This window comes from Caenorhabditis elegans, chromosome III, assembly GCF_000002985.6.
Source record: "Caenorhabditis elegans chromosome III".
Classification (NCBI taxonomy): Eukaryota; Metazoa; Nematoda; class Chromadorea; order Rhabditida; family Rhabditidae; genus Caenorhabditis; species Caenorhabditis elegans.
Genome location: NC_003281.10, coordinates 2681132 through 2699868, shown reverse-complemented (window position 1 = coordinate 2699868; position 18737 = coordinate 2681132). Strand labels below are relative to the sequence as shown.

General features: G+C 31.3%; 4 protein-coding genes and 1 non-coding gene across 5 annotated transcripts; 2 read left to right on the top strand and 3 right to left on the bottom strand.

The window, feature by feature from the left end:
* The first annotated feature begins 1051 nt into the window (after positions 1-1051).
* Positions 1052-9709, top strand: slc-30A9 (Proton-coupled zinc antiporter SLC30A9, mitochondrial). The gene is made up of 11 exons (NM_065202.7): positions 1052-1098; positions 1152-1350; positions 1430-1730; positions 2752-2896; positions 4845-4969; positions 5028-5139; positions 6048-6112; positions 6215-6308; positions 7345-7459; positions 8299-8431; positions 9143-9709. Exons 1-11 carry the CDS (start codon positions 1059-1061, stop codon positions 9299-9301), a joined length of 1488 nt encoding a protein of 495 aa, NP_497603.3. The 5' UTR covers positions 1052-1058; the 3' UTR covers positions 9302-9709.
* Positions 9710-10771: 1062 nt separating this feature from the next.
* On the bottom strand, positions 10772-13505 carry Y71H2AL.2 (CX domain-containing protein). The gene is made up of 4 exons (NM_065201.5): positions 13370-13505; positions 12929-12981; positions 11231-11340; positions 10772-10974 (listed from the first exon to the last, which is right to left on the bottom strand). The coding sequence occupies exons 2-4, from the start codon at positions 12977-12979 to the stop codon at positions 10872-10874; spliced, it is 264 nt and encodes an 87-aa protein (NP_497602.3). The 5' UTR covers positions 12980-12981; positions 13370-13505; the 3' UTR covers positions 10772-10871.
* pbo-1 (EF-hand domain-containing protein) lies at positions 13406-18418 on the top strand. The gene is made up of 7 exons (NM_065200.5): positions 13406-13472; positions 14165-14268; positions 14724-14791; positions 17641-17756; positions 17801-17871; positions 18102-18215; positions 18262-18418. Exons 1-7 carry the CDS (start codon positions 13409-13411, stop codon positions 18313-18315), a joined length of 591 nt encoding a protein of 196 aa, NP_497601.1. The 5' UTR covers positions 13406-13408; the 3' UTR covers positions 18316-18418.
* On the bottom strand, positions 13426-13461 carry Y71H2AL.4 (uncharacterized protein; the record flags this gene model as incomplete). The annotated part of the gene is made up of 1 exon (NM_001361893.1): positions 13426-13461. The coding sequence occupies one exon, from the start codon at positions 13459-13461 to the stop codon at positions 13426-13428; it is 36 nt and encodes an 11-aa protein (NP_001348756.1).
* On the bottom strand, positions 16156-16245 carry Y71H2AL.3. The gene has a single exon (NR_052150.1). It is a non-coding gene; the product is annotated as an Unclassified non-coding RNA Y71H2AL.3 (non-coding RNA).
* Positions 18419-18737: the final 319 nt, after the last annotated feature.

Genomic DNA, 18737 nt, shown 5'->3' with positions numbered 1-18737 from the left:
GCATTATATGGGCGGGGTTTGAAAATTATTGTGAAAATTTTTATCACCGGAAACATGAAATTTTTAATGAAAATTGTAAATTTTGAGGTTTTTTTTTTCAGGTTTTTTCCACTAAATTTTTAGCTAAAAAGTTGGTGAAAAATTCAAAAAAAAATTGAAGCCATTATGTGGGCGGGGCTTATTGGGGGGGGGGGGGGGGGGGGGGTTTAATGGTAATTTTTGAGCATTTTTCGGATTTTTACCTGAAATTTGACACCTATGGTTCAAAAACCAAAAATATTTCAGTTTTCACCGTTTTTACCAATTTTTTTCTCAGTTAAGATTTAAAATTGGCGATTTAAATGTGAAAAACGAGAAGAAATAGCAAAAATGGAGAAAATTCAAGAATTCTAGCCAAAAGTGAGAAAATTCTGCAAATTTTTGATGAAAAAGGCAGTTTTTTGGGGGTTTTTTTTTTAGCTTTTTCTCAAATTTTGCCATTTTTTCGTAATATTGACTAGAACGGACAGTGAATGACACATAAGGAAGCCTATTGTTCTTTACGAAGGACTATGGGAGCTTTTTTCCCCATTTTTTGCGACAAAACGCCAATTTTCAAGAGGAAAATCATTTTTTTGAACAGAAAAACATAACAAATCGCATTAATAAATGCTAAAATCAGCGCAAAACATTCAAAAATGGCCAAAAAATACGGTAAGCGTGTCAATCTCTAGATTTCTAATCGGATTCTTATCAACGGACACTTATCAACAGCGGAACACGGGCGGTCAGTTGTGAAATATTGCTTTTTTTTATATTACTCCTCTTATTTTGAAATAAAAATTTAAGAAAAAACAGCTGAATTTATGAATTTAAGCTTAAAATAATTAAAATTCTGCAAAAAACTCCATTGTCTCTGCCGTCTCCACTCTCTCGCGCGTAGCAATGGAGCGCAGTTGCATTTCCCGGAAAACCAACAATTTTTTATTTATTTACTTTGTTTACTGCTGAGTAAATCGCCCGTATTACTTTTTGTTTTTTGAGATTAAAAATTAAAATTCAAAATTTTCAGATCAAAAATGATACCCATGTCGCTAGTAATATCGAATGTAAATACAGGTTAAAAGATATTTTGCAAAAAAATAAATTTCTAAATCAGTTTTTTTTTTCAGTTTTCCGCCGAAAGAATCCAATACTGATGGTTTCAATGGTCCGCTGTCTATCCTCCAATCAACCCACAGACGATGATATGCATATTTCGAAGCGAAAATTAAAAAAATTGTTCAAAGTAGCACAGCTTTCGAAGAAATCTCGTTCTTACGAGAATGATAAAATCGATAAACTCAGTGCAATGGCAGAGTTTGGCTTAAAGTAAGCTTAAATGCTATAAAATAAGAAAATTGACTGAAAATTGACTGAAAAAATTCCCCTAAAATCAATATTTTTACAGAGAATCCGACCTAGAAGACCTCCCAAGCCACTCCAAACCCGTGCTCAGCTTGACACATCACGGAAAAAGCAATCATCAACTGTATACACTTACAGAAGTTTATCATAAAGCTCTAAAAGTTCATGGAAGTACAGAAGCACTTGAAGCTCATCGCCGTCCGCTCGTTGCAATGAGAAAAGAGTTGACTGACGCCGAACGGATGCGGATGCGGATGAGAGTTGAGACGACTAATCAGCATAAGGGAGCCGATCGTGTTGTCGCTATCGCATTCACACTTAATCTTTGTGATATGGCTATGAAGGTGATAAAAATCTGTGGTTTTAAGCAAAAATCCGACAATTTTAGCTCAAAAACCCGCAAAAATTGAATTTTTTCGGCAATTCTACACGTAAAATGCAAATTTAGCGTGAAAATTTGGAAAAAAAAGAAGAAAAATCCTATTAAATTGGCTATCAAAACCTAATTTTCGACCTAAATTCTACTAAAATTAATTTTTCTCGGGAATCTGCGTCTCCGGGAACGAAAATCCCCATAAATTGGCTCCGCCCACTTCTTGGCTTGCGGTTTCACAAAAATATATGATACCGTAAAATTTCATCTCAAAAATTCCAGGAAAACCCCTGGTTTTTCCGAGGATCCGTATCTCCAGTAACCAGAATCCGCAGAACCTAGTAGGCCCCGCCCATATAATGGCTTGCGGATTTACTGAATTTTTCGGTATTAGCCCTACATTTCAAACTTTGACCACAAAAATTCCAGAATTCCAAAAAAAAAAAAAAGATTTCGGGAATCCGCATCTCCGGGAACAAAATTCCCAAAATAGACTCCGCCCATTTCTTGGTTTTTGATTTCACTAATTCTCAGTTATTTTAGCTCTGAAATTTGAATTTCGTTAAAACACAAACCAATAAATGGGCGGAGCCACAATCTTGTTTTCGAAATACATTTTTTCGTGGATTCGCATCTCCGAGGACAAAAATCCCAGAAATAGGCCCCGCCCATATTTTGGCTTGCGATTCGATTTTACTGATTCTTTGTCATTTGAGCACTGAATTCGTTTTTTTTTCTTCTGAATTTCCGTCTCCGGACACAGAAATCCCCAAAAACTAGGCCCCGCCCCCAAATATTGGTTAAAAGTACCGTAGATTCGCGTCTCCGGTAATGAAAATTCCACTCGTGAAAGCTCCGCCCATTTATTGGAAGATTTTGCATAAAAATTTTCCGAAAAATTCAGGTTTTTTCATAGATTTTTCACGAAAAAAATTACTTTTTAACAATAAAAAAATTTGAAAAAAAAAATCAAAACTTATTGATTTTTTCAGTTCACTGCAGCATATCTGACAGGATCAAAGTCACTATTCGCAGAAGCAATTCATAGTGCAATGGATACATGTAATCAATTAATTCTTCTACTCGGAATACGATATTCGGCTAAAAATCCCGATTTACTGTTCCCTTATGGATATGGTATGTAGGAAATTTTAGAAAAAAAAACCTTTAATTTTGAGTTTAAAACTTGAAAACAACACTGCAACTTTTTCCTCACGAGGGACGAGGAAAAGTGGTTTCTAGGCCATGGCCGAGGGGCCGACAAGTATCATCGGCCATTTATCTTGCTTTGTTTTCCGCCTGTTTTCTTTTGTTTTTCATCGATTTTTTTCGTTTTTTCTTATTAAAACTGATAAACAAATATTATTTGCAGATGCTAAAACAATTTCCAAGTAAAAAAATCATGTATTCAGTGGGCAAGCAGCGGTGAAAGTGGTCAATGCAATATGATGGATTACGGGAATACAAAACCTAAACTTTTTCTGAAACATGATACATATGCTGCTTAAATGCTGAGACTACCTGATTTTCATAACGAGACCGCTGAAAAAGTTTTGAGGTTTCCAAAGTTCAACTTTTTTGGTGAAAAAGTCGAGATTTTCGCACAAAAAGTTGAATTTTGAAAACCTCAAAACTTTTTCAGCGGTCTCGTTATGAAAATCAGGTAATTTCAGCATCTAAGCATCATATGTATCATGTTTCAGAAAAAGTTTAGGTTTTGTATTCCCGTAATCCATCATATTACAATGCCCACTTTCACCGCTGCTTGCCCACTGAATACATGATTTTTTCACTTGGAAATTGTTTTAGCATTAGCAAAAAATATTTATTTATCAGTTTTAATAAGAAAAAACGGGAAAAAGCTGTGAAAAACGAAAGAAAACAGGCGGAAAACAAAGCAAGATAAATGGTCGTTAAAACTTGTCGGCCCCTCTGCCATGGCCTAGAAACCACTTTTCCTCGTCCCTCGCGAGGAAAAAATTGCAGTGAACAACTGAAAAAAAAACATTTTTTCTCGAAAAACGCCCTGAAAAACGTCAAATTTGAGGTTGAAAAATAATTTTGGAATTTTTTTTTGGAATTTTTGACAGAATGAAAATCAAAAAAAAAAAAGATTACACTATTCCTTTGTGGGAAAAAATAGAAAATTTTAAAAATAAAAAAAAACAGAAAATAATTACTTTTTTCTAAAAAAAAAATGCTCTGAGAAACGGTATAATAAGCGGAAAAATCCAAAAAAAAAAAATTTTTTTTCGATGAAATTCATTAAAATTTCACATTTCCAAAATTTTTGGCAGTTTTAATTTAAAAAAACGGTTGAAAATCAGATTCATTGATATTTAAAAAAAAAATTTTTTTTTTTGGAAATTCTAAGTATTAAAAAAAATTAATTTTTGAGAATTTCGATAGAAAGTAATAAAAAATTTTCTTGAAATATTAACAGTAAAATTGATTTATTTTAAAAAAATCAAAATTTGTAGCAGGAAATTTGATTTTTTGGATTTTTTAATTGAAAAAATTGAATTTTTGTTCAAATTTTCCAAAGAAAAAAATTGTTTTTTTTTCGGAATTTTTAAATAAAATTTTTACAGAAAATAGCGTTTTATATATATATATATATATATATATATATATATATATATATATATACATAATATTCAAATTATTAACAAACTTATTGTGAAAAATGTTTTAAAAAATTGTTTTTTCAAAAATTCAGACAGTTTTTATTCTAAAAAATTTTTTTTGGAATATTTCACAGAAAAATTGCTTTTAAAAACAATTTTAACAAAAAAAATTACTTTTTCGAAATTGAAATTATTTATTAATTTGAAGAAAATAACCAAATTTTCAAAAAATTGATTTTTTAAAAAGTAATTTTAACAGAAAAAAAGGTTTTTTGAAATTGAAATTTTCAATTTGAAAATGTTTAAAACGCCAAATTAAAAAAAAAAATTAGAAAGTTTTTTAAAAAATGAAATTAATTTTTGTAAAGATTTTGACAAAAAAAAACATATTTTTCAAATATTTGTTAAAAATTCACAAAAAAATTTTTTTTGCATAAAATATCTCCAACTATTTTCAGGAAACATGCGATACGTGACGTCATTGATTTCTGGATGTGGAATTATGGCATTTGGATGTGGATTATCAATGTATCATGGAATAAGTGGACTTTTACATCCAGAACCACTTGAACCATTGACTTATGTATGAAATATTGCATTTTTTGCAGTTTTTATCACCAAAAATCCATTTTTTTTTTCAGGCTTATTATGCACTTTTCATGTCACTATGCTTCCAAGGAACATCTGCAATTACAGCTTATCGAGAAGTTTTCGCAAAAGCCAAAAAAGCCAATATCAGCATTTGGAATTATGGTAAAAATTGCTATTTCTGCGAAAAAAATTGAATTTTTTAAATTATTTCATGAAAAATTTGTATTTTTAAAACGTTTTTAGCGGAAGAATTGAATTTTAAAATTTGAATTTTTCGATTTTTAACGAAAAAAACTGATTTTTAAATGGGTTTTTTTGCGATAAAACTGAATTTCATAAAATATTTAGCGAAAAAGTTGATTTTTTCAAATTATTTTACAAAAATTGAATTTTCAAAGGTTTTTAGCAAAAAAAAAAAGAATTTGTTTGATTTTTTCGAATTATTTAAAATTGTTTTTTTTTTAAATTTTTTTCACCAATTTTAGCGGGAAAATTCAATTTAAAAAATTATTTTCGCGAAAAGTTTAAAATTTTCTTTTTCCAATTTGTTTAATGAAAAAACTTAAATTTTTATAGTTTTTTAGCGAAAAATTTTATTTTTTCACAAAACATAGCGGGAAAATTGAATTTTTCAGATAATTTTAACAAATCTAATGAGAAAATTCAGTTTTTAAAGTTAAAATAATTTTTTAAATTTTAAAAATGTACTTTTCTCATTTCAAAAAATTTGAAAAGTCAAAATTTTTTACCGAAAATTTGTTGAAAAAATTCCTAGCGTGTTAAAACTTGCAAAATTTAATTTTTCCGTTAAACTTAGTGAGAAAAATCAAATTTCCTGTCTAAAAAGTGGATTTTTTGAAGAAAAAAAAAACATTTTTAGTGTATCCAAAAATTGTTGCCAATTAGATAATTTTTTTTTAATTTTGAAAAATACCCAATATTTCAAAAAAAAAATCGAAAAAACCGATTTTTCCTCAAATTTAAAGGTGCATCATGTCCCTTTAAATCCAATTCTCTAGCGGATTATCGGAACATCGTTGTTATTCCTAAAATCAATTACAAAATTACAGTACGAACATCTGCTGATCCATCCCTAAATGTTGTTCTACTTGAAGACACTGCCGCCGTTACAGGAGTTCGTGTTTTTTTTTCCAATTTTTCTCTCTAAAAAAGACCAATGACGTCACTGGCGTCTGGGGTCAAAATAGAAATGATATCAGTTAATTTCTCGTTTCAGGTCGGAATTGCTCTTTGTGCCATTTCACTTTCGTCATTCCTTAACTCACCAATTCCGGATTGTTGTGGATCTATTGTCATTGGAGCGCTGTTAGGTAGCTAGAGAGGCTTTTGAAGAAATCTGAAATTTCTGAAAATTTTCCAAGAAATTTTATTTAAGAAAATCGAAAAAATCGGAAAAATTAAGAAATACCTATCAAAAAATAGAAAATTGATCTGAACTAGTGAAAAATTAGAATTTCAAAAAAAAACATTGAAAAACTAGAAAAAATTCACCCAATAAAAAATTCTTTTTTTTTTATTTTTAAAAATTTTTAATTTTCATGTGAAATTTTTAAACTTTAAATAAAATTACTATGGTTTTTATTCAAAATTATTTACAATATCAAAAACAGTTATTGGAAATTCTAGAAATTTCAAAAAATTTTACTTAAACTTTTTTTTTGTGAAATATCGAAAACCGGAAAAAAACCGTAGAAAAATTTACTTTTTATCCACACATCGAAAAAACAGAATAATTTTTTTGTTTTTCGAGTTTAAAAAAATCGAAAAGCTGGAAAAATTGTAGAAAAATATACGAAAATTACAATTTTTATGTGAAAAAAAAGAAGAGTCTTAAACAAAAAACAGGAAATTATTCAAAAGTTGTAATTTATTCGAAAAACTCAAAAAAAAAATTACAAAAAAATTATTTTGAAAAATGTTCGGAAAGAAAGACTTAAAACTTTGGATTTATCAGAAATATACTGATTTTAAATTTATGTGAAAATTATTTGAAAATTTAAATTTTCCCCAAAATTGAAATATTTAGATTTTTTTGCTGTTCTCTCGAACATTTTTGATTTTTTACACAAGTTTTTTAAAATTTCCAGTCTCTTGGCTATTTATTGAAGACTTTTCCTTATATAATCTTATAATCTTCAAACATTACAATCTTTAGAAATTGTAGAAAAAACAAGGAGTTTATGTGAAAATATGAAAAGTCTCAAAAAAAATTGGAAAAGTAGACAAAAAATTACTTTTAAAAAAAATTCAATTATCGGAATTTTCCCACAAATTCAACATTTCCGAAAATCTGGAAAAATTTGAAAACTTCTCCCAAATAACTCCTAATTTACAATTATTTTTCAGGAACGGTCGCCTCATTCATTATTCGAACAAACGCAGCACATCTTGTCGGTCGAAGTCTTCCACAGAGAATAACTGATGATATTGTGGCACGACTCAATAATGATCCGATGATTAGGTTAGGGTTTTCACACACTTTCACTGGAAATTTTTTTTCAAGAAAATAGGATAAACATCTTATGCGGTGATTCAAGTAATGCTGCAAAATGTATTTGAATACATTTATGACGTCACAACTGTATTACAGTCGAAAATGCGCGCGCCTTTAAAGTCGTAGAAGTTGGAAAAAAATGCTCAGTAAAATACATGTATTTATGTATTTTAAAAGTGGTGTAGTCGAATTTTTATTGGTTTATTAGACTCGAAATTGTCTGAAAACATCGAATTTCATAATGAAATTTCTTGAAAACTCCTCAAAAAAATGTTATGACGGCTCAAAAAATGGCCTAAAATTAGTTAAAAATTTGAAATTTGATCTACTTGGCAAGCGGCTGAAAACAATTTTTTTGAAATTATCGTCAAATTTTGAGTATAAAATGTAATTATCTTGCGTTTTCAACTCGATTTAGGTATTTCAAAGTCGATGGACGGTGAGATTTTTTTTTTAATTTTGCCAAATCGTCCATCGACTTTAAAATACCTAAATCGAGTTGAAAACGCAAGATAATTACATTATATACTCAAAATTTGACGGTGATTTCAAAAAAATTGTTTTCAGCCGCTTGACAAGTCGGTCAAATTTCAAATTTTCACTAATTTTAGGCCATTTTTTGAGCCGTCATAATTTCTTTTTGGAGAAGTTTTTAAGAAATTTTATTATGAAATTCGGGGTTTTCAGGCAATTTTGAGTCGAATAAAGCTATAAAAATTCGAATGCACCACCTTTAAACAAATATTTAACTTTGAATGAACAATTTGAAAATAAAAATTGTATTTTTTGAAATTTAACTTTTTCAGATCAGTTCACGACGTGAAAGCGACATGTTTGGGCGTCGAACAGAGTAGATTCAAAGCGGAACTCGATTTTGATGGAAGAATGATTACGAGAGCTTATTTGCAAGAAGGTGTTCATTTGCCAGCTCTTTTGAATGTGGGTTTCCTGTTAAAACAATTCCAAATTAAAAAAAGACAAATTTTTTTAATAAAAATTTTAAATTTTCAGAAAAAAGTCCTAATTTACATTTAAAAAATCAAATTTCTAATAAAAATTCCAAATTTTCAGAAAAAAAACCCAAAATTTCCAAAAAAAAATCCAGAACTTCCAAAAAAAAAAATGAAAAATTTCCAAAAAAAAATACAAATTTTTCAGAAAAAAAGCCTAATTTTTCCAAAAAAAGTCAAAATTTTTTGAAAAAATATCCAAATTTTCCAACAACACTTCTAATTTCTAGAAAAAAAATCTAATTTTCCAAAAAAGTCCCAATTTTTTCAAAAAAAAGTTCTAATTTTTTCAAAAAAGTAAGATTTTCCAAAAATCAAATCCAAAATTTTCCAATAAAAAGTCCAAATTTTCAGAAAAAATCCAATTTTTTCCAAAAAAAAAAGAATTTTTTATGAAAAAAAAAAACCAAATTTCTCAAAAAAAAAAAGTCCAAATTTCCAATAAAAAGTCAAATTTTTCCAAAAAAATCAAATTTTCCAAAAAAGGCCAAATTTTCAACAAAAAAAACGTTTTTTTTTGAAAAATTTGGAATTTTTGTTGGAAATTTTGGAATTTTTTTTTGGAAAAAATTTGAACTGAAAAGTTGAAAAAACTCCAATTTTTCCCCTAAAAAATCTGGAAAATTGATTTTTTTTCCAGGAGGTTAAAAAAATCGACACCGAAGATCAGTTGGTAGTATTCATGGAAAATCACGGCGAGAAGGTGATCGATCGGCTCGGCGATGAAATTGATCGAATCGAAGGAGAAATCACGAAAAAGCATCCGGATATTCGCCACGTCGATCTAGAAGCCTTGTAGATTAAATTAAATTTTTGTGCTCTTTTTGTGCTCTGACTTGGAGCACCGAAATCTGAGAAATTTGCTTGTTTAAAAATCCATTTTTTAAGCTAGAAATGGCCCAAAAATACCAATTTTTTGTATTGAAAAAGTCTTTTTTTCGCTAAAAATCTCAAATTTTGATGATTTTTGAGCCATTTTTAGTCTAAACGAGCAAATTTTCAGATTTCACTGCACTTTTTCATTTTCGCCGGTCTATAGATTTTTTTCGCGGTTTTTTTCTGTTCCCCCCGTTTATTTGCATTTTCCACAGAGAAACACTAGCCACTAGCCAGCACGAATTTCAATTTTATTATTTTATTTTTTGTGTCAATTGTACCCCCCGGCGTCCCAGCCTCCGAGTCAATCGTATGAACGTACTAAACCCCGTCCCCGTGTTTTGAAAGTTCAAAGAATTATTATTGTTTTCTCCTTCTCTGTACCCCCGCCGGAAGATCAAAATGACGTTTTTCTCACCGAAAAAAGGAGAGAAAATAGGTATAAAATATGCAGAAAATTCATTTTTCCTCGGTACATTTTTTCTCTTTTTCATGAAAAATTGGCCTAAAAATGGATTTTTTTTTCGAAAATTTGAATTAAAAAAAAATAATATCAAAATTTGACTTTTTATCAAGAATTAAAAAAAAAAAAATTTGAATATTTCCTCAAAATTGAATTTTTTGTCAATTTTCTATTTGTTTTTTCAAATTTTTAAAAATTAATTTTTTTTCAAAATTTAGATAAATAGAAAAAATGTAAATTGTTCGAATTTTTTAAAAAATTTTGCTTTTTTTTAAACTAATTTTTTTGATGAAAATAAGAGCTTCAAGAAAAAATTGTGGTTTATTTTCAATTTTTTTTTCGAAAACTAAGAATTTCAAAAAAAAATTGTTGTATTATTCTTTTTCAAAATTAAAGAAAAAATCTAAAGTGTGGGAAATTTTTTCACAAAAATTTGGAAAAATTATAGAATTAAAAAAAAAATTTCAAGAATTTGAATTTTTTCGTCTGGACAAAAAATTCAAAATTCTAGATTTTTTTCAAAAAACTAGAAATTTCTCTTTCAATAATTATTGACAGTCTGATTCTGAGAGTGCGTATTGCACAACACATCTGACGCGCAAAATATCTCGTAGCGAAAACTACAGTAATCCTTGAAAAGACTACTGTAGCGATTGTGTCAATTTACGGGCTCGATTTTCGAAATTGATTAAAATCATTTTTTATCGAAAGAATATTAAAATTAAGCAAAAAATGAGAAAATAATACGAAGTAACGACGGAAAATATAATATCGATGTATATATAATAGAACCCGTAAATCGACACAAGCACTACAGTAGTCATTTAAAGGATTACTGTAGCTTTCGCTACGAGATATTTTGCGCGTCAAATATGTTGTGAAATACGCATTCTCAGAGTTTAGTGGTCCGATAATATAGAAAAAAAAAACATAGAAAATGGGTAGAAAATTCATTTTTCCTCGGTACATTTTTCGTGTAAAAAACCCGTCCGAAATTGTTGGTCAAATGAGAAATAAATTCAGGAAAATATTAAACGTTATCACATAGTTTTTTCTGATTATCCGCCTCGGCTTTTCGAATCTCTTTGTAGAATTTGTGCATTTTGTACTTTCGAACCGCGCATCGAATACACCTGCAAAAATTAACATTTTTAGAAATTTTGGGATTTTCTATCGAAACATGTTCCATTATTTGAAGTTCTTAAATCAAAACCGGTCTTTAGAAACTTTTTATGGAGTTTCTAGTTTTTTTTTGAAATTTTAAAGGTTTCTTTTAAAAACAATTTTGAATTTTTATCCAAAAATGTTGGTCGAAACTTTAAATTTTTTCCCAGAAAATCGATTTTGGATTTTTTTCAAAATTTTGGACATAGACTTCAAAAAACTAACCCATTTATCGTAATTGTGAAGAAAAATAACGCTAAAACGGCGGCGGTGCCGATGCCGACCATCGGATCGTATTCTCGATAGAAATCTGTCCCATTTTGCGCAGGATTGTGCTGAAAATATTAAATTTTTTACGGGCCTTTTTTCCGGAATTTTTGCCAGAAAACAGACAGTTTTTAGGTGTATTTCTCTAAAAAAAAATAAAAATAAAAATCCGTTTTAACGCTTAGAAATCTCAATTAATAAGTATTATATTTAATTAATTTTCTTCGATGCACCATTGCTTTCGAGCAATGTCTTGCAAAATTTTTTTTTTGGAATTTTGCTGATTTTCAACATTTTCGAATTTTTAAAATTGGTTTCTTTAATTTGAATAATTTTTATGCCGGCAAAATATCGATGCACCATGTTCGACCTATTTTTCAAAAATTCGAAAAATTCGAAATAAGAAAACCAAAAAAAACTCAAATTTTTATCGATGCACCATGATATGTTTCATAGGATTTTCCTACAGTTTTTTGCAAAAAATTCGAAATTCTAGTTTTAAAAACTTGCCTATTTAAAAAAAAACAATATTTTAAATTGCTTTCTCGGGAAAAAAATCCATATTGTAATAATCATTTAAAATAAATGAAAAATTTACTTTTTAACTTTAAATACATTTTAAAAACTTATTTTTAATGTAAAAGTTGCTAAAAATCACAGAAAGTATAACAAAAAATGCTCGAAAATTGGTTCAAAAATTTTTTTCGGTATAATGCATTAAATGGTCAATAAAATCTTTTTATTGCCAGTTTCGAAATTTTCCTTCTTGTATTTTTTCCGCTTTCCTTCCGTCAATATTATCGATTCCCACAAAAATGCATGCAATAATTTTGTTTGTTCTTTCCTCAAAAAACCAAGTTTTTTTTTCATTTTTCCCATGACTTTCTCAAAATGACCGAATATAGAATGAAATGTGATACATTGACTTCACAAAGACTTGCCGACACACACATAGAGAGCCATGGTTCAAGCTCGGCGAGCCAATAAAACTAAACTTTCTTATCAAATTTTCTCCATTTTTATCATTTATTATCATTTCCACATGTCTGTCCTCTATTCTGCCACGCGTGAAAATGTACGCAATTCTCTTTCTATTTCCGTTTTCGATGCGTTTTGTGGCAAAAAACCAATTTTTGTAAAAAAAAATCTTAAATTTCCAAGAAATATGTTTCAGAAAGCATTTCTAATCATGATGTATTCACGAATTTTGCTAATTAGCATTTTTCGCGAATTTTTTAAAATGTTTTCTGGCAGTAAAATCATTTTCAATCATGGTGCATCGACGAATTTCTCATATTAGAATTTTTAGCGAATTTTTGTTGTTTCTGTCAAGATTTTGTTATAAACAGTTATGTTGAAAACATGGTGCATCGACAATTTTTTAGACTTTTCTTCAGAAAAGTCATTTTTTTATTGGTTTTCTTTAACAAATTTTGCAATTAAAAACATTTTTTTCGCAGAATTTATTGAATTTTCGACAAAAACTGTTAAAATGGCAAGGAATGTTTGTAAAAAAAACATGGTGCATCGATGATTTTTCGGCAATTTTGTCATCGATAACCGAAATTTTGTGGAATATTTCAAATTTTTTTGGACAAAAGTAACTTTGAAAATAGAAGTTAAAGATTTTTTGTTTTCCAAAAAAAAAAAACTTACCTCCATAAAATCTCGTTTCTCTGCGCATAATGGATAGCAGTTACGTGGCATTTCTGCAAAAAACGAATTTACGTCAAATTTCCGTTCTCTCTCCTCAATTGTGACTTCTTTCGTAACGAAGAAAAAATTGGAAAAAAAAGGAAATTTCATTTTTCACTTTTGACATTTTTTTTCTCTTTTTTTTTTGCTGTTGCTCTTTGCTTCCCGTGATTTTTTTTTCTTAATAGTGCATTGGTGAAAGGTGCCGATTTTACAACACAAAACTTGCCTGCCTGAGTCCAAGGCGACCTACGCCTGCCTAAACAGATTTTCGGGGAAAATTTCAGAAAAAATACATTTTTAGTATTACTTTTCTTGGAAAAAATGGAAAATAGTTTTAATTAAAAAAAAAACATTGACAAAAATAACTTTTTTTCCCTCCAACTTTTTCTATTTTCTTACCTTTTCACATCTAATCTTTTCAAAAACCAAATCTACAGAATGGGCCAAAATTCGTCTCAAATTCCAGAGCACGAGCTCGAACACTTGAGCATTGAGAGTGGATGTGAGTTTTTTTCTTATTTCTCTTTATCTGAAAAAAGTATCAATTTGAAAATAAAAAAAGTTAGGAAAACGAGGTAAGGGCACCTACATACCCCCTCATCTCATATTTATTCATGAAAAAAAAAGAAGAAGGCGAAAAAAAAGAGAAAAAGTGAAACAACGTGGAGTCAGGAGGGCCCCCACTTTTTTTCTTCCAATAAATTTATTTTCGACTCTCTTCCCACTTTTTGGCAGCACCTTTTTTGCTCCTTTTTGTCAAGAAAAAGAGCTCAAACTTCACTACACTATGTTCGCCAAAAATTCAAATTCGGCGACGATTGCAAATGCGCTCTAGTGATAAAACAATGAAAACCCACTGTTTTGTGTAACAGAACACTTTAAATTTGAATTTTCTCATTGAGCATGTGCGCTCTAATGAAAATTACCAAAAATTTTGAATTTCCCGCTGTTAAAAAGTTGTAAGTGCGCTCTAGTGAAAAAACTACAAAAATTAAAATTTTCCGATTAGCCGCAAAAGGTAAGCGCGCGCAAAATTTAGGGTATAATATTATTCATGAACTAACTGAGCATGCGCGCTCTAATGAGAAAAATTAGAAAATTAAATTTCGGCAACGATGGCAAGTGCGCTCTAGAGATAAAATTTTGATTAGCAAGTGCGCTCTAATGATAAAATCATGATCTTTTAAATTTCAGTGTCTCGCGGTGGAATTCTGAAACTGTACGGAAGATTCATCTCGCTGGCAACTCACAGGGATAAGACTACAAATGAGTATTTCCTCACAAAAGGAGATTTTCAGGTGAGAATAAATATAAATTTGCGCGTCAAATATGGTGTAGTTCGCACGCGGTGTCAGGCTGTCTCATTGCGGTTTGATCTACAAAAAATGCGGGAATTTTCTAACAGAAAAATTGTGACGTCAGAACGCTCTCTGCGCCTCAACTCCCGCATTTTTTGAAGATCAAAGCGAAATGGGACTTTCTGACTTCCCGTTAGTTTGCAAAAGCACGCAATACACCATATTTGACGCGCAAATGTACATATTACACAGAAAAAAGGTGTTTTGCGCGTCAGATATGGTGTTTTAAGTCGTAACGCCCAAAAGTATGCAATACCCCATATTTGACGCGCAAACTTTATACTGGAGCAAATTTGCGAGTCAAATATGATGTATGACATAATTTTCTGCACTATTTCATATTGCGGATTCAATGCACCATATTTGACGCGCTAAAAAAATTGAATTTCTTTCAGTCAATCGCCGAGCTGAAACAAAATCCTCTCGGAGACCGGATCATCGACGCATTCTTCGCCGACGCAGAGTAAGTCAATTTCCAAAAATTAAGAAGAAAAAAACTGGAAGAATATGAAGATAATAGTGGGAGTGGGGGGAAATATATGTAATGAGAGAAATAGGAATAAAAAGAGAATGAACAGCCGCCGCCAACAATCTGGTCGGAATAATATGATAGAGTAAAGAAGAAAAAAGAGAAGAAGATGAGGATAACTCTCTGCCTGAACGGAGGGAGGGAAACGAAGAAATGAACAGACAATATTTTTGGCTCCTGCTGCTGCTGCTTTTGCTCAATACGTTTTTTTATTCGGCGACTGGGCTTAGCTCGGCTTAGCTAAAAGTCAAAAGCTTTTGATTACATCTATTTTTTAGAGTTGACCGTTGCCAATTTGCGCGTTAAATATGATGTATTGGGTACGTGGAGCCTATGCACCAGATTTGGCGTGCAAACATGGTGCATCATAGGAGCATCGTTAGATTTGCGCGTCATATATAGTGAATTAAGTCCGTAATGAAATCGGATTTTTATTGACTTTTTTGAATTTTTAATATTGGAGCGCATTTTCTGAGGGCAGAATTTTATGATCTTTAAATGAACTAGGATTAAAAAAAATGAAACCTTTTTAGGGAATTTGAAGAAAATATGAGGAAGACGGGAAAAAGTTGTGGAGGGAGGGGGTGTTGAATTAATAATATGTTTAGGATTATCAGCAGCTAGATGCTCAGAAATTTGTCATTTTTATGATGACGTCTGGAAGTTTTGACCGCAGGAATTTTACTATTTTATTATTTTATTACGCGAAAAATAAGTCACAAACTATAAATTTTATTTGAAACAAATACGCTCCAATGACAAAATGCGGGAATTTGAAGATTGATTGGTTTTTAATCGGAAAAAATGGGAAAATCGAATTTGCCGGATATTTAAAATCCGGCGATTTAACGATTTGCCGGAAATTTTCAATTCTTCCAATTTTCAATTCTTCCCGAGCCCAGAAGCCACTTTTGCTCCTTTTTCAGCTAAAAGTCTGTCTTTTCTAGCACATTTGCGCGTCAAATTATGCGTTTCCAAGCTAAATTCCTTCAATGCACCATGCTTTAAAATTGCACCATTTTTCGAAAACTTTGATTTTCTAGCATAAAATTTATAAAAATTAAAGTTATTAAGTTTTTAGCCTGAAAAATACTGAGAAATTCTATTTTCTATTTTTCTACCTTAAAAATCACTAAAAATCCGTATTCTTGTAGGTTAAAAGTTACAGTTTTTTTTTAATATTCGGCTTAAAATTTATTGCAAATTCTAATTTTAGGCTTAAAATCTACAGAAAAAATTCCAAACAATTGCAAAAAATTCAAGCTTAAAAATCACAAAAAGTCACTTGAATCTGGAATTCTAAGCCTAAGCCTAAGCCAAAATCTAAGCATATGCCCTAAGCCCAAGCTTGAGCCTAAGTTTAAGCCCTAAGCCTAAGCTTAAGCCTAGGCTTAAGCCTAAGCCTAAGCCTAAGCCTAAGCCTAAGTTTAAGCTTAAGCCTAAGCCGAATCCTAAGCCTAATCCTAAGCGTAAGTCTAAGCCTAAGCCCTAACCCTAAGCCTAACCTTGAACCAAAGAATAAAAATTCATTTTTCAATCTTGAAACTCCCTGAAATTTTCAATTTTCAGCTAAAATCAAGGCGAAAAGTAGGTAAAACTCAGAAGTAACAACCTGTTAAACGACTGGAAAAGAGGCAAAAAGTTGTGAAGAGGAGTGACTGGTGTGCTCGGCGAGCAGCAGCTGTCATCCCCTCAAGATTTACACTTTTCGTGGGAATTTTCGGCTCTGGAGGGAGAAGAACTTTTTGGTTAAAAAGAGAGAAACAAAATAAAATAAAATAAAATTAGAATTAAAAGAAACAAAAAAAACTCCCCAAAAAACCCAGCTTAATCTCATTTTGGAGCACACAGACTACTCAGAGAGAGGGGAAGAAGAGGGGGGGGGGGGGGGGGGGGGGCGATCAATTAGTTTGGAGAAAAAAAAGAAGAAAAATAAGGGGAAAATTCTTCTGGAAACAAAAAGAAATAAATGGCTCGGCGGCGGCAAGGGGATTGCGTGTTGTGCTCTGGAAATTCTGGAAATTCTGAAAAAAAAAACTGCAATAAGAGGGGAAAAAATTGAGTTGTAGCCTCTACTAGCAAAATTACTAAGTGCTCTTTTTTGACAATGGCTCCGGGACAATAGGCTTTGTTGCTCTGGGCCAATTGACCTTAAACTCCCCTAATTGAGGCCAAAAACTACAGACTTCCTGGAAACGCCTTGAAAATTGCGCGTCATATATGATGCCTTGATTCCGGACACATCAATACACCAAATTTGACGCCCATATTCAGATTTTCTGTGAGATTTGCGCGTTAAACATGTTGCATTGAGTCCGCAACACCAATACACCGGACTTGACGCGCAAATTTCAACTCTCTACGAAGTTTGCGCGTCAAATATGGTGCATCAAGTACACAACACCGATGCATCAGATTTGACGCGCAAATTTCAATGCTCTACAAAATTTGCGCGTATAATATAATGCCTCGAGTCCGTAACACCAATGCACCTGATTTAACGCGCAAATCCAGATTTTCTGTGAGATTTGCGCGTCAAATATGGTGCATTAAGTCCGCGACAGCAACACACCCGATTTGACGAGCAAATTTTGATATTCTGTGAGATTAGCGCGTCAAATATGATGTATCAAGCCCACAGCGCTAATTCGAATTTTCTGTGAGATTTGCGCGTCAAATTTGGTGTATCAAGTACGAAAAGTCCGCAACTTTGCATCATACCTGACGCGCACATTTTTCTAAGCATACTTACTCAAAAATTACTCAGTTTCCTGCATTTTCAGAGTCTTGGAACGCCGCAAAGTGTACTTCAAAGATTTTGTAAAAGTTCTGAGCCATTTCCGCCCGATCAACAAAAACAAGCCGCATCCATGGAATAGCAGAGAGGCAAAATTGAGATGTGAGTAGTTTTTCGAATTCAATGCAAATTTTTCTTTGTTCCAGTCGCGTTTACGATGTACGATTTGAATAAAAGTGGAACCATTACAAAGGACGAGTTTCAGGATATTCTTGCGGTATACTTTGAACTTTTGCGCGTGGAATTTGGCGTATTAGGGATGGTGTTGCATAGTTGCAAGCACGGACATAATCCACCATAATTGACGCGCAAAGTTGCATTTTGTGGGTCAAATCTAGTGCATTGAGATTACTATATGCAGAATTTGAATTTACACACTCAATGCACCATATTTGACGCGCAAAACTGCTTCCATTGACCTTTTCCAATGCGAACCCAAAAATTCAGATGATGATCGGAGTAGGTGTTCCAAAAGATCAAGTAAACTCAATTGCGGACAGAACAATGCGTGAAGCTGATAGAGACGGAGACGGATTCATCACTTTTCAAGAATTCTGCAACGTAAGTGCTTGTGATGCTGTTTGACCCAAATTTTATACAATTTCAGGCAATGGAAAAGACAGATATCGAGCAGAAGATGTCCTTCCGTTTTTTGACATAATTTTATTTTAATACAAAATGGAACCACCTGGATAATCAGTAATGTGTTATATTATTCGTTTGTTATACATGTAAAAGAGAAATCGATAAAATAATTTGTGTGGAAACATTATTGATTTTTTGTGTTTTTCGCGTCAAATCTGTTGTATGGTGAACGCAATTCTGAGCACTGAACCCACTGATGCACCATATCTCACGCGCAAGTTCAAAAGTATATTTTCACTTGAAAATTCAAATGTTCTGGTGTCTTCAAAGTTCGCTCGTCAATTATGTTGTATCATGTACGCCATTTTAAACTTGTTGTCATAACCAATTGCCATACCAAAACAATATTTGGCGCGCAAATTTTAAAATTTGCGCGTCAAATCTGTTGTATTTAGTACGCAACTTCAATGCAACTATTTTACCATATCTTACGCTCAA

Excerpts from the sequence above, each read along its gene's own strand:
- Y71H2AL.2 (NM_065201.5), bottom strand. The coding sequence starts at position 12,979 with ATGCCACGTAACTGCTATCCATTATGCGCAGAGAAACGAGATTTTATG. Across the intron at positions 11,341-12,928 it reads AGAAACGAGATTTTATGGAG|CACAATCCTGCGCAAAATGG; the intron begins GTAAGTTTTTTT and ends TAATATTTTCAG. Across the intron at positions 10,975-11,230 it reads TTCACAATTACGATAAATGG|GTGTATTCGATGCGCGGTTC; the intron begins GTTAGTTTTTTG and ends TAATTTTTGCAG.
- pbo-1 (NM_065200.5), top strand. The coding sequence starts at position 13,409 with ATGGGCCAAAATTCGTCTCAAATTCCAGAGCACGAGCTCGAACACTTG. Across the intron at positions 14,269-14,723 it reads TCACAAAAGGAGATTTTCAG|TCAATCGCCGAGCTGAAACA; the intron begins GTGAGAATAAAT and ends AATTTCTTTCAG. Across the intron at positions 17,757-17,800 it reads CAGAGAGGCAAAATTGAGAT|TCGCGTTTACGATGTACGAT; the intron begins GTGAGTAGTTTT and ends TCTTTGTTCCAG.
- slc-30A9 (NM_065202.7), top strand. The coding sequence starts at position 1,059 with ATGATACCCATGTCGCTAGTAATATCGAATGTAAATACAG. Across the intron at positions 1,099-1,151 it reads AATATCGAATGTAAATACAG|TTTTCCGCCGAAAGAATCCA; the intron begins GTTAAAAGATAT and ends TTTTTTTTTCAG. Across the intron at positions 5,140-6,047 it reads TATCAGCATTTGGAATTATG|TACGAACATCTGCTGATCCA; the intron begins GTAAAAATTGCT and ends ACAAAATTACAG.